Source organism: Neolamprologus brichardi, chromosome 18 (genome assembly GCF_056152115.1).
Source record: "Neolamprologus brichardi isolate AB-2024 chromosome 18, ASM5615211v1, whole genome shotgun sequence".
Lineage (NCBI taxonomy): Eukaryota > Metazoa > Chordata > Actinopteri > Cichliformes > Cichlidae > Neolamprologus > Neolamprologus brichardi.
Window position 1 is genome coordinate 29360439 of NC_142121.1, and position 15141 is coordinate 29375579.

Consider the following 15141-nt stretch of genomic DNA (forward strand, 5'->3'; position numbering starts at 1 on the left):
GATCAGTGTCCAATTAAAAACTAAAGGGACCCACAGCTGCCCTCTAGTGAGCAGTTAAATCACTGAACATTTAATGTGTACACAGTTAGAAGACTTGGAATGATTTAGATCATAGTTGCTTGATAATTATATATGTTAAAATAAATATAAGACCAGGCCATAACAGTAACATGTTGAAAAGATATATAGGATTTTGAAAGGTGAACACTATCACGGTGCAAGAGAACATTTTGAAATATCCCCAGACTGAGAGATCTGAACACACTCCTTCCTCCTTATTTCTTTAATGCCTTATCACCTCTGCTTCCTGCCGTGCTTTAGTAACAGACAGCCCAGCCCCACCTCCTCCACCTCCCCCAGAGGACATTGGTGTCTTTGAAGAGCCAGCTCCCCCTCCTCCACCTCCACCTGTAGACTATGAGGAAGAGGAGGCCGCAGTGGTTCACTACAACGATCCCTACGCTGACGGAGACCCCCAGTGGGCTCCCAAGAATTACTTAGAGAAAGGTTAGTACCCCGAGTTAATCATTGTATTTAGACTTTCACCAGTGCAATGAGCCATTTTACTGTTTTTTTCATTTTCCACAGTTGTGGCCATTTACGACTACTCCAAGGACAAGGAGGACGAGCTGTCCTTCATGGAAGGGGCCATCATCTACATAATCAAGAAGAACGACGATGGCTGGTTCGAAGGCGTCTGCAACGGCGTCACTGGACTCTTCCCTGGAAACTATGTTGAGTCGATCATGCACTATGCCGACTAAAGAAAACAAACAAAAAAAACCCACACGTGATGGCGCTGCAGAGGTAATCCGTGAAGATGTACAGACGTATGCGGCGCAGCGATAGCAGTTCATACAGTTTTGAATGAAGTGCCATGGTGAATTAATAAGTAGTTTTCTTCTTTTGTGGGGAGAGGAAAGGGTTTGATCTGCCCTATTAAAAAAATAAATACGTAAATAAGATGCCGCACAAAGTAGGAGGGCGTTGAAGGTTTGCAAGACCTGTGTCTGGAAGTAAAGGCCTTTTTTTTCCACCACTGTCACATGGTAGGGCTCATCAAACAGCAACATTTTGCCTCACGACAAAATAACGTACATCAGTAACAACTTCAGTGGATACAGAGTAAATCTAGATGTAGTGTTGCTTTTTCCCGAGTATGCAGTAGATCCAGAAAGTGACGCACTGCTACAGTTTTACCGAGACAGTGTAACCGCTTTACGGTAAAGTGCTGCACACTTTTTCCTTCTCGTTTATTTGTACTGTAGACCATCAGACCAGCTCTTTCCTTCCTTTTGAAAAACAACGATCTTACATTATCAGAGACCTAAAAAGGACAAACGAACGTCATCAAGTGCATTAGGACACAGCTGAATGTGCCGTTGACGTCCAAATCACACAAGGTGTTTAAAAATATATATTAAGGAGGATAATGGCCAGATGGAGCTGTGTATTCAGTATGCTCTCTACTGTTACAAAAAGGGGGTGGGGGTTGAAGTGAGTGTACAGATTGATCGCAAAAAAAAGAAAAGAGTTTCTTCTTTCTGATGGAGTCTCTTTCTGTTCTCTAACTTGTATATAAACTGTAATGTGAGAAGCTGCCAGTACAGTACATTTGTCAGTGTGTTTCACCAGTGTTTCCATCAGCGTCAGTGGGTGGGGGGAAGGGTGTGGTGCCAAGAGTGGATGTTTTGAGAATTTTTTACTTTACTTTTTACTTTATTTTTACTTGAAAATTAATTTTATTCATCACCCACAGTGCCATTTTAACGTGATTCAGGCAAAGTGGTTGTGTACAGGCATTTATTTTTCTACGTTAGGTCACAACTATATCGTCTTGATCGCCATCACTGTATTTGTCGATGCTGTCCAGCTACTGTAGCAGAGCGCTCACGTGCTTGCTGCTTCGTGACGCGAAGCAGAGGAAGGACTAAAGTCGTGTGGCTTTTTTGTTTTTTTCATGTTGTTTCCATTGTGCACTGATTAGTTAGCGGTAACTGTGATGACTTTTATTTCCATCATGGCTTTTATCACAAACACAAGCGTTGCCATCTCCAAAGTATCAACTAACCTTTAGTTTGTTCTTTCAGTGGTTGCTGGTGCGGTGCTTTACATTGGTGCTTAATAACCATAATCACCAACCCAAACAACCTCAAGTCCAAGACTCCTCCCACACAGAAATGTAACAAAGGACTTTTAGTGTCGTTATCGATCGTTTTGATTGTAATCCTCGGCCACTTTTGTGTTTGTAGTGAATGTAGGTGACTCGGCGATGGTGATGTGCTTTAGCCGGAGTCGCTTTATATCTTTTTGTCCGTTCTGTGCTACACACGAATGACACCTGCCACCTGCAGTGAAGGAAGAAATCTCAATCGTTAGGTCTTAAAAGTTCCGATTTGTCCTACGAAATAAGATGCCTGTTCTGGCGGAGTGATTGTTGGTGCAAACTCGCTCTCAAATATCATTCAATATAATGCCTGTCTCAGAATATATGTTTGTAACAAGTCATATGAACATAATCACGTGTACTTTAGAATAATAGGGGCATTGAACTTTTATTTTGAAAGGGAACATTTTCAAGGTTTTTAGGCAGAATATGACTCATTCATATCGACAGTATTCATAAAGCATGGAAGTATCTAAACGTCATTACAGTGAATGATTCGCCACTACATCCCTTTCTTGATTGTAATTATTCCATCATGAGGTCATTTTGTTTTGTGAGGACTTTTTCTACCTGATGTATTTCTAGCTCTGCATTCAGCTTCTTTTTATGTGTGAGACTGCTGAGGAAGGATTCGCTAGCAGTTTTATGTAAATGATTTATTTATACTTACTTTTTTCATAGAGTAATCATGAGACAACCACCGATGTGCAAAACTTTGTAATGTTTACCACTTAACGTCTCTAGCATTTCAGGGCATCACAGGTCAAGGCGCCTTTCTTTGATGTGCGTTTTCTTATGATCATTTGTGGAAATGAAAAGAAAAACAAAAAAAACATCCGAAACTTCTGTTCATTGGAGCAGAATGCGATATTTGTCTTCTCCTCTCAGTTTGTACATAGGATGTGTTCATTGAAATTTATGTACAGCCTTTTTTGTAATAAACAGCTCGATGAAACAAATGACAGCACTGTGAGTTTTGTGCCAATGAGCTGTCTCAAAAGATGGAAACAATCTGCAGCATACTGTAAACATGCTGTCTACTGTATGTTTGTGCCCCCAAATAAAAACCACAAATAAATATAGATTTGTGAATAAATAACTTTCAAAACATGTGCTTATATCTTACCACTGCTATGTGTTTATGTGTAACCGCAGCCTTATTTTAGGAGAAACTGGCTAAATCGAGGCTATCTGAGATTCATTCGCGATGTACACAAAGTCTCAAAGGGATGTACGTTCTGGAGGGGGAGGAGGGATGAAGTCGGGTGGTGGCTCATATTCGTAGTCTTCAGTATGGTTTGCGGTTTTGGGTGCTGATAGACCCGACTCAGAGGTGTGACCACTGGATTTTTCTGTAAAGACACATAAGAATGAAATTAAGAAGTCTTGAGTTTCAGATTCAAATATTCAGGACTTTATGCCGAAAATAACATAATACAAAGATGATACAAAGAAACTGTTCAAAAAAATGAATAAAAAAGGTAACACACACATCGAGTCTTGAAGAATGAAATATTCAGGGTGAAAATATTTGCTGATTTAGATTGTTTAATTCATCGAGAACAAACTAAAGAAACACAAACACATTAAAAAACAAAGTTCAAAACTGAAATCACAGTCTGATCCAACTAGTGCCCCTGTGTAGCTGAATCTAATCCCAACAGCCTCTGGGCTTCTGGTCAGAAATCGGATCGTGTCCTGCTGGATCTCATCACAGACATGGATCAGGATATCACTGAGCTCCTGGACAAGTCGCTGTTTGGCAGTGTTGGATTCACCAATGTTGGATTCAAGTCTGGTGAAGGTGAGGGCCAGTCAATGGGCAATCGGCGCCTTCGACATCCAGGCACTGCTTACACACTTGGGCTGCATGAGGCTGGCTACTGCCCGGAAACAGGAGGAACCCAGTCCTCACAGCATGAACATAATGTCTAATGATAGGCTGGAAGAATTCATCCCAGTTCACAACAGTCAGGGTGGTATTCATCATTCAACATGACACTGCCAAACTGGCACACTGAACAATGTTGAAGGCAGCATAAAATCTGACTATTTGATGCCTGTGACATGAACCTGCTTTCATTTGTAAAGACAGCAGAGTGCCAGTGGTGGACCTGCCAGTTCTGGTGTTTTCTGGCAGTCAAGCTGCACAGTCCTGGGCTGTGAGTACAGGTCCTACTAAATGATGTGGGGTCCTCATGACACCATCACAAAGTGGGATTCTAACAATTTGGTCAGAAACACAAACAGTAGGCTGTTGGACGTCATTTTATGTTCCTCTATGCACAGAGGAGCAGATACTGATCGTGCTGGCCTTCTATGGCCCTGTCCAACTCTTTTTATGTAATAGGCTGTCTCCTAGTATCTCATCAACACTCTTGAGACTGTACTGACAGACATAACAAACCTTCTAGTGATGCCAAACATGGATGTGCCGTCCTGGAGGAGCTGTTCCACCAGTGCAACATGAATGGGCTGCAAACACCAACTCGCTGCATCAGTAGTGACAAGAATATTTCCAAAAAAGGAAACTTAGAGATAAATCAGTCGGGAGGGATACGAAGAGATTAATGATCTGTGGCCACATAAGAGTAAAGCAAAAGTAACTATGGGAATGGGTTCATAACTGTACATGGAGAAATAGTTTAAGCTAAACAATTTTAATTTAAAATTTCATCACTCAATGTAAAATAGCAAATATTTGGGGTTTTGGGCAGCACGGTGGTTAGCACTGTTGCCTCACAGCAAGAAGGTTCGTGTTACGTGTTAACCGTGTTAAGGTTCGGCTACGTGTTAGCCCTGCAAAAGACTGGCGACCAGGGTGTACCCTGCGACCAGGGTGTACCCTGCCTCTTCCCCTAAGACAGTTGGGATAGGCTCCAGCCCCCCCCCCCCCAACGACCCTGAAAAGATTCGGATAAGTGGAAGCGAATGGCCTTCAGGCAGCACTGGGGGCTTGAGCTTTAAAAGCAGATGTGATTGCATGTTGCAGTTCACAGGAACACCTCTGAAAACCATTCACTGTATGCTGGCCATGCATGCAGGCCACTGGTGTACCACTGACTAAACAATCAGGAACAGACTTCACGAGTGTGGCCTGAGGCCCCGATGTCGTCTCATGGACCCTGTGCTCACCGCCCAGCACCATGGAGCCTGATTCACATTTCCTATAGAATACAGAGGTGGTGGCTTACAACGGCACCTACAATGAAATCTTGAGATCCTTTCCCAGGTGCTTCAACCAACATTAACACATTGCCTCAGTTGACCTCAGTTGGTCACTGATAGGGTGGGGCAAAGTCTCACCGTGGTTTCAGTCTTAACCTGATGTGATAGTAATGACCCATTTTACACACCATGGCTCATGTGATGATGTACATGATGATTAGAAGGTTAGCGACCACCACCAAAGAGGACGACGCCCACTAGGGTTCAAACACCTATCCATGTTTTGTTTTTAAAATTGAAGAAGCCTCTTGGATGTGAGGATGAATGTCTTCACAAGCTTAAAGATTTCCAGTTGCCTTATTTTAGCACACAAAGAACCGTTTTCACTCACAGTACACAGATTGTTATAATACTTCTGGAAACTTGTCAATATCTGCATGCAATTCTAAGGGCAAGTAACATTAAGGAGAATCAGCATGTCCATTATTCTTGTCACGGTACTGGGTCATGTGACCCAGTGTTTGAGTTTTTACGTATTTTTTGTATTCATTTTTAATCTAGTTAAATTCTAGGTTGCTGTTCAGACCTTATTTCTTAGTTATTTCTGTCATCTCCGCCTGTACTCAGTCTCCCTGGTTCCTGCGTCTACGTTTCATGTCTATGTGGTTATGTTAAGTTCATGTCATGTTTTATCTCCATGTCTATGTCTATGTGTTTCCTGTTTTATTTTGTAAGAGTCTGGTGTTCTTTGTTCATTGTAGTTAGTGTTACTCTCCCCTGTATTGTCATTGTGTTTCATTTGAGTCAGCTGTGTTCTCATGTGTCTCCACTTCCCCTGATCACCTCATGTGTGTATTTAAGTCCTCAGTCTTCCTTTGTTCGTTGTCGCGTCGTCTGTGTACTTCCCCTCTAGTCAAGTTAAGTGGTTTTCAGGCTTCTGTGCAGTTCATGTTTGCCATTTGGTTTATGTTGTTTTTCATGCAGCCGCACGATGAGGTTCCGTGCAGGTCATGTTCATGTCTGTTTCGTCACGCCATTTGGTTCACAGTTTCCATGCATCTGCACAGCATTCTGTTCACAGCGGTCACAGTTATTCCTTTCAGTCAGGTTAGTGTTTTTCCAGTTTAGGTTTTTGGTTAGTTGCAGTCTCTGTCCCTGTTATGTTTTGTCTACTCCCTTCTGCATCAGCCCAAATAAAGGCTCGCTTTCAGTTTAAGTTCACTCCCGTCTCCTCGCCTGTGTTCGCGCCTGGGTCCACCACACACACTCTCCACACGGTCTGCCCCCGCTGGCCGTGACAATTCTAACATAGTTATATCTTAGTACAGACACTGAAACTTACCTTTATGTGCAGCAGACTGAAGGGTTTTCGTAGGAGAAGCTCTCTTCATCGCTGCCTGGTAGTTTTTATACAGGGCAGTTCCATACTGAACACACAGAGGACACAGTGACATATATATACATATATCTTCTATATGTATAAAAGAGGGCTGTGTTTGCACTGTCCATTCATTCACGCCGTGGCAGACGTCACATAATTACATGACACACCAAAAAGTAATTTCTAAAAGGTGTACACTCCATCCATCAACCTGAATGAGTGGACCGTTTGAACACGAGCCGGGTTTTTAATTTCACTGTTTATGGCAAAGCGAGCTGTGCTACAGTTGGATTGAATCTGACCTTGGCTATTCTGATGGAGTTGACCCAAAGCACCAGTGTTTTTTCATCATCACAGCAAAGTAATTTGATGTAGGGAGAGTCTTTCTGGATGCATGGGTGCTGGGAAAAGAGTGACAACAAAGAAAGCTTTTATGCCAAAGAGGACGGCCAGTCATTTAGTATCACAGTCCACTTCATTGATGGGGAGAAAAGAGAAAGAAATGGTCAACAGGTATGCTTTCTGGTATCAGAAGCCTCTAAAACGCTGCATCCTACGTTACCCATAAGTCTAATTCTTTTAGCAACCTGGGAAAAGCCAACATCTTTCCAAACCTGCACATTTAAGCTCACAGTTACAAATCCTGTGACATCACGCTGACATCATTTACTCAAGATGTCTTTCAGCGTTACACACAGAAAATGTCCCACTGTTTTCCACAGGTAGGGAAGTGGGTCTCATTTATATTAAATTAAATGCTAGATGTTGGTGCTTCTGTAAAAATATATATTTGTAATCCACAAAAGCATCCAGCAGAGGGCAGGCCATGCCAAACTGTAACTACAGAGTGGGCCGTGAATAAGCACTGAAGGGTTAAATCATTGCTCTGCCACTGTCATTGTGGAAGTCTTTCACGTGACTAACACTACATCTCCAGAGTGCACGTGATTGTCTGGTCAAATACTGAGAAACGACCCAAAAAAACAGGAAACTAGGTTGCACCCACTGGTCAGTATGGGCGAAACCAATTGAGGTTTTGTTTTTCTAGTACCACTTCCTCACTTAACTGCATCATCTGAAAAAAGCCATCTTGATCTGTTGTGCTGGAGTGCAGCTGTATGCTGAGTGCATCCGGTATCATTTAACTGTGGTCACTTTGGTTGGAGTGATATTTGAAACACATGTTAATGGAGAACAATATGAATCAGTATGAGTCTCAAGCGTACAGCTGAGTAGCCCTCAGATATAAACTTACATGACCTTTAAATAGTACTACGTCAGGTCTGCACTTTGCACCACTCCATGTTTAGGCCTGCACCCGAACTGAATTAAAATAAGTGATAAAAACCAAACCACAATCTTCTTGTTGTACTCTGCACTTCTGGTCACTGCTCTGTTTTATTTATGCATGTTCAGGAAGCCTTCAGAGTGCTTAAAACAGATCAGACTACTTGAACTAATGAGAATGGATGCATCTCAGACTTAAAAATGGTAACTCAGGTAATTTTTCTTATAAGTATGCAAGTGTCCTTACACTGTGACTTTACAAAGAAGGGTCCCAAGTAAACAGCTGATCTTGTTTGTTTTGTTGTCGTGTGATTGCAACATCAGCCTGTGATTAGAAAGAAGCGTGAAGAAATAGGAAAGTTGCATAAAGGGCTTCTTGATGCCATCGCCACTTTAAGATTCAAGCTGCTGAGCTGACCTTTAGCATGAAGCAGAAGTTGGTGGGAGCTCTGTACTTCTGTTTGTAGTTCTTGGTCATATAGATGTTGATCTTTTCAAAATGGACAAAGCAGGCGAGATCAGTGGACGACTGGAATATAGAAAATAACAGGATATTATGACACTATGGCAGATAGATACATAGAACAAAAGCTCAGACGTTGGCTTCCTTATAAAAGAACAAAATGTTTGTGATTTTGTCACATTGTTTAGCAGCGCTTGTGGTAGGTATTAAAATCAAGGCAGATGGCCTTTGATGCAAATCCACGAGTTCATACTCACGCTCAGTACCATGGAAATTATACTGTTAATTTCCCTTTTTTTAATTTCAGTGTTCAACACATCATGTTCACACATGTCAAAAGATGTTAATCTTCAGCTGAAACTTCAAAGTCTCACTTCTTGGCACTGTAGATGACCAACGGATGACGGCGCCGTACTTTACTTCTTCTTTTTGCTTTTATTCTCATGTAGACACATAAGACACACACGTCTGCTCCATCCATGTCTCCTTAAACGATTCCTTTTATGTCTGTGATTTGCACATCTGCCTCGCACAGTGTTGCGAATTCTTTCACTCGGATGATTTTTAGTTGTCAAGCCGGGACGGGCGGTGTTTGTCTGCTCCGTTTTAGTGACAAAGACGACATGTTTCCCTTTAGCGTCGGCGAGGCAGCAATTCAAATTGTCCATCTTCATTTCTCCAGCTCTTCCTCGTGTCTTTCGAGCTCTGTGATGCTTGACTGCTCAGATGGATGCCATTATGCACTTCACACGCAGGCGAAACATTCTTGGATTGTTGTTTATTGGCTGCTCTCATACTTGTTTTAACAATTCGATTTAGTTCAAGTTTAGTTATATAGCACAAAATCTCAACTACAGTTGCCTCAAGGTGCTTTCTATCGTAAGGTAAAGACCCCACAGTAATACAGGGAAAAATGAGCAAGCACTTGGTGACAGTGGGAAGGAAAAACTCAGTTTTGACCAACATGTTCAGCTTTACACATTTACGATCAGCAGTCCTTCTGTAAAGCTGAATAAATGGGAAGTGAACTGCCTGGCACTAAATCAGGTGAAAAACATTTTACTAAAGCTGTACATGAGCAAGATTCTGATGATGTTTGTTAGTCAACTCAACTGCTGTATGTGTGTAGAAGTAATCTAAATAAGACTTTGCTACATCGTACATGACATGCAGTAGCAGTGAACTGAAATATGCACCTGAACTGTTGCTAAAAAAAAAAAAGAAGGCAGGGCTGCGTCATCACTAAGATGGTTTTGTTTTTAGTAAATTCACATGAGATAAAATCAGACGATAGGTGTGCACTGCAGCAACTCTTATTTCCAGTTAGAAAGACACTCCTTTATCTGCCTGCTTTACCAGGTGTTTGGCTGCTTTTCTGTTCTTTACCTCACGACCGCTTTCCCACGCTGTTGATGTCAATACTGACATCATTACTCTAGTCCAATCATCTTCTTGCCCGCCTTCTTTGAGCCAATAAGCCCCCAAGTGATCTCTCCTCATTGAACTGGCTTTTACATTTAAGTAATAAACAGTAAAACGTCTCTGACTAAGGCTCTTGTGCTTACAACATGATGTGCCTAAAAAGCTGCATTCTATCTGAAGGCCACCAGATGGCGACAGACGTGTTTGCAAAAAGTCTGTGGAAACAGCTTTCTGAATTAACCTCTATAAACACTCCTGCTGAGTTCGTGGTTCATCATTTTGGGTCATGCTGAATAAAAAATTAAGTCTATTTTGTAAATCTTGATCATATTATATTTCATAATGAAGGACTTACTGGAATGAAACCACTTGCAAACTGGTTAACGACTTGTTGTTAGCAAGCAATGGAGGCGTGGTGGTTGCCTCATAGCAACAGTGCTGGGTTCAAATCCAGCATCTGTGTGGATGTGTGTCTTTGAGCTGTGGGGTTAGGTTAACTGGTGCCTGTCTCTCTGTGCTGGCCCTGTCACAGACTGGCCTATCCTATCGCAGGATACTGATGGTAGCTGGGGATAGGCTACAGCTCTGGTGACTGTGAATTGGAAGATATATACACAACATACATACAACAAAAAGTTATATGTTCTGGAATTCAGTGCAGCTATCACAGTATCTACATGTAGTTTAAATATTTACAGCAGTTTAGGTTTGAGATGAGACAGGCCTCATTGAGATCAGCTTCGCCTAAAGCCGAGCAGCAGAAAACAGCTAGCCTGGTGTAAGCTAGAGAAATGATTTTGCTCACTCAGGTTGCTAAACCTGTTTTCTTTTAAGCAGCAATACAAATAGAAACTTTGATTTGCTATACCTTTGTTTTTCCTTTGGGCACAAAGTAGATGCCCGAAGCCCTGAGCACAAAGTAGCGTGGTTTCCAAACCTTCTTCCCATCTTCTTTGAGGTAAAGTGTGCCCTCTAAGTCGGGAACGATCAAAGTCGAACCCCCGAAATTCTCCTGCAGCGTCAGAGGAATGGCATGAAATGCAAAACTGAAACGTGACACCATCAATGAGATGCAAAAATGTGGCACTGCGACTGACCTTGACAAGGAGATCTTTAGCCTGCTGGTTAATCGCACTCAATGCTGCCTTATCCTTTTTCCACATGTAAAATATCTTCACGAGATGAGAAAAGCACAGTTTACTGACTGAGCATTATAACATATAATCACACTTCACCAAGAAGCAGGTGCTCTGTTACCATATTGCTCACCTGAGGGTCTGTGAACATCACATACTTTTGTGGTCTTGGCAAAAAGTAGATTTTGTTTTCACTGTACCGAGTCCAAGCAGACAGTGGTTCCACCAAATGTTCATGATCCTCAAAGGTTCTTTCTGAAATAATGGACAAATAAAGCAATTTAGGGATGAACACTCCACAAAAAACCTTTGGAAAGTGTGAAATGTGTGCTCAATTCAAGTGAATTCAGTCTTATTTCTATCCGGTCGTTAAGTGATGACGTGACAAATCCTACTTACGGGCCTAAAGTAGTCTGCGTTTAATATGGCTTTTGTGTTGTTAACATGTTTAATGTTTTGTATTTTCTTCTATTTAATCTCAAAAAGCTCCTAAAACAGTCAGTGATCACTGTTGACCTCCCTCGGCTTTTATTACTGCTAATCATTTATTTAAGCTCAGTTTTTAAAACCTTAGGATGTAACTACAGCCCAGCCCATGCAGCAGTATATGAATGACTACTGTCTATTGTGGATGGATTATCTCAGTTGTTCTCCTGGCTGAAGTTTGGTCCTTTTACAGCATCCTGCCATGCGATTACATTTGTTCCTGACCACCGAGAACACTCACGTTAACTTTTATCGAGTGGAAAAAAAGTTAGCTTGTTTATATTATGCTAACATAGCTGTGTCGCTAGCGGTCACGTAGCACATCATTATATACCAGCTAGCCAAACTTCAGTAACCCTACAAACGTCACTGCTGTTTAGTTTTCTGTCTTCATTTATGTTGGAAGTGATAACAGAGCTGTACATTTGTTTCCAAAACCCCGCAGTCAGGACATGCTATATTGTATTTAGATAGAAGCTAGCCGAGCTAACTTCCTGCTAACTTCTAACTCTGTTAAATGTCATAAATTCTGTTTTCATGGATGCCTGCATGTTAAACTCAATTGTTACACCTGGTAGAGCAGAACGCTGATCATTTTATTAAAGATGAAAGACTTTAGACAGTTTTTCAACTCTCAGTAATGCCATAGTGATCGTTTGATATATGGACCTGCAGCGGAGTTTAGGCCCAGACACGGCTAGTGACGTCAGACTTAACGACCGGATAGCACCAAATTAGAGACTCTAGAATAATACAGACAAAACCTCAACAATTACACAATACCCCTGTGAGCAAGCACTTGGCAACAGTGGGAAGGAAAAACTCCCTTTTAACAGGAACAAACCTCCAGCAGAACCAGGCTTATCAGCCACCTGCTGCAACCAGTTGGGAGTGAGGGGAGGAAGACTCCTCTGTTATTTTTACTGCCTTTTATCATGTTTACGTGTGTCTTTATCTCACCAATCAGCAATTCGGGGTTGGTCTCACACAGACTCCAGACAGTGCTGCAGTCACAGTGCGTCTTCTCAAACAGTTTGTCCAAGACCTCTCGCACCGATTGCCTCTCGTCCACCATCAGCGTCTTGGAGCTGCCGTCACTCATGAGCACCTTCACAATCAACTGAGAGAGGCACAGTTACTTTAACTCAAGATTAAATGCAAGCTTTGATGAGACACACACACACAAAAAAAATCTGCTGATCTTACCTTCCTCATTTTTGCTTCTTTCAGCTTCTCTAGAGCTAGTTTTATTTTCTCTGCTTTTGTTTGGGGTTCTCTCTGGAAACATAGAAGAACGTTATCTCTTTTGCCACCCATGTCCAGGAAATTCTGACTTTATATTTTCTCTCAGTGCAAAACTTTGGTTTACCGTTTGCATGTCCCTGCAGGATACATCTGTGCCTGGCGGGGGAGGAAGGGCAGTGGCTGGCTCATGTTTCTGAGTCGTTGCGGGTGGTGCAGTTTGATCGTTTGTACCGCCGATGTTTGGTTCAGAAGTAAGGGGTTCCTGCGCGGCTGACTTTGATTCCAGGTCAGCCATTAGAGCATCCAGATCATTGTCTTCCAGTTCATTAAGAGACTCTGTAAGGAGATGTGTGGGTTTAACTATGACCTCAAGAGGGTAAGTTGGAGAATCATGGACGTAAAGCTGATTAATTCAAAACTTGAACTGGCAAGACACATCTATTGAGAAAAAATTAACGAGCAGCATATTCCAGTGGGAATACCAGGGAATCCTGGGAAACTAGGAGCGTACAGTGTCCTGTATCCCCCTCCCACTAAAACAAAGTTTGCTTTTGGTTGTTTCAAATTGCTGATATGCCTTTTTTGCACCTCAGCCATAAAAAGCACATCAGGTACGACAGATGAATCTATTAAAATTCTCCACAATGTCAAGTCTCAGTCACCTTGCCCTCAAGGTCAAAATGGGACCCCCCCCCCCCCCCCCCCCCCCCAATAGGTCAAGTTTTCTGAAAAGCTTGGTTAATGTGATAACTCAAGAAGGAAGTCACCTTGGATTTTCAAATTAATGCCATAGCATCTACTCGGAGGCTGAGGGGGAGCGCTTTTCTTCTGTTAAACAGTTTCATCTGCATGACTACTCACCATTCAGGTCGTTGAAGCCAATGGAAAAGGCTTTTTCTGTCTGGGCGGCAGAATCTGCTTCTGGTGAGTCACCTTCAGCCTTCAGACTCTGCAGGGACATCATCAGAGCCCCCCCGCCATCCCCACAGCCATGAATTACAGTTGCATGTCGTGAAAAACACATGTATGATCACAGAGGTCGTGTTCTTGGAGGGAAGCAACAGTTCATAGTTTGAGGTGGCGCTTTAAATCGAAACCCTGTGTCCTCAAAGTACTCTGAACTGCCGTCTCTTGGTAACTTGTTTCCCTGTACTTCATCACGCTCTGTCTCCGAGCTAAATCGGTAACACGAAACACATTGCGCTCAGTGTTTGCAGGGGACAATAAATCACAAGTGTGTTTGTTAAGAAAGAACGATTCATCACAACGTTACAGATAATCACTGATTTATAATTGGGCCTTCCGAACTAAGGAAATGGCTCTGATATTCCAGGGTCCCCACCATTAAAAAACTTGCTATCAAGAAACAGACTCAAACTGTATGATTTTAATTGTTAACATGCTCTGTCTCTGCAGGCTCACTCATAAACAACCTGGGCAGAAAACCTGCAAACAAAATGATGCCTCCGAGCGGGCTGTTCCACCCTGCTGACTTTGCCTAATAACACATTTGGTCATACTGGAGCTGCTCTGTAAATGACACCTCCAAGCCTCTTTAGACCAGACCTTTTTATACTTTCCTTTTAAAAAAAATTTCTACCTCCAAGGCAGTAAAGCATAGAGAACCAACCCAATCAAGGCAATAAATGGAATCATTTAAATCCTTTTGTTTCCAAGAGTCTCTGGGGGTCGACGCTTAACTCTAAATGCTTCTCTCGCGAATTCTCCTAATAGTCTTTGGAATGGTGTTTATCACTGATGGCTTTCCAAAGAGGATGCAAGTCAGTGACAAATGGAGCCTTTCTGGTAAGCATGATGTAATACTGAACATAGATTGATTCCATTCTCAGGGCCGTGCTCGTTTGCAGCTCACATGCAGGGGTTGGAAATTGACACTAACACGCCAAGTCTCAGACCCAGGCTTCAATCAGTTATGAGTGTATAATGTGTTTCTTGGCGAGCTGCAGTTTTATGATGAGCAGCTTATGTGTGCTTAAGGAAATCTGCAGCCATCGCCCACAGTCCAATCCACAGATGATGACTTCACATGTCAGCATTACGGTCGTCTTTAGGATGCCCGTTGCAAAAACAAAAAGGCTGTAATCAGACAATGCCCAGATTATGACTAAAACACTAAGTGGATTATTCACTTTCATTAACCTGTTCCTGCCTCAAAAGAATGGCATCTTGCACAATATCAACATGAAACATTATTCACACATTTTCCAATCTTTTACAGGGATTACCATGTACCTTAAATGTTCATCAGCTTACGGCATCACAATCAAATCAAATTGAAAACAAAAAAAAAGAAAAGAAAACTCACCTGAGAGAGATGATCCATCTCTCCGAGCAGGTGAGTGAACATGGCGTCTATGTCGTCCAT

General features: G+C 42.2%; 2 protein-coding genes across 4 annotated transcripts in view; one reads left to right on the forward strand and one right to left on the reverse strand.

The window, feature by feature from the left end:
- The window catches only part of LOC102776563 (abl interactor 1-like), a 21382-nt gene extending 18256 nt beyond the window's left edge, over nt 1-3126 (forward strand). For all 3 annotated transcript variants that reach the window (XM_087831270.1, XM_087831272.1, XM_087831271.1), the window contains 2 exons: nt 322-507; nt 589-3126. In XM_087831270.1, the coding sequence (XP_087687396.1) occupies nt 322-507; nt 589-764 (362 nt within the window). In that variant the 3' untranslated portion in view covers nt 765-3126. The remainder of the gene's footprint in view (nt 1-321; nt 508-588) is intronic.
- LOC102777157 (amyloid beta A4 precursor protein-binding family B member 1-interacting protein-like) lies at nt 3005-15141 on the reverse strand. Its single transcript, XM_087831273.1, has 12 exons — nt 15082-15141; nt 13617-13704; nt 12880-13091; nt 12717-12788; nt 12471-12630; nt 11158-11279; nt 10986-11060; nt 10757-10900; nt 8422-8532; nt 7019-7117; nt 6678-6762; nt 3005-3519 (listed from the first exon to the last, which is right to left on the reverse strand). The coding sequence occupies exons 1-12, from the start codon at nt 15139-15141 to the stop codon at nt 3389-3391; spliced, it is 1359 nt and encodes a 452-aa protein (XP_087687399.1). The 3' UTR covers nt 3005-3388.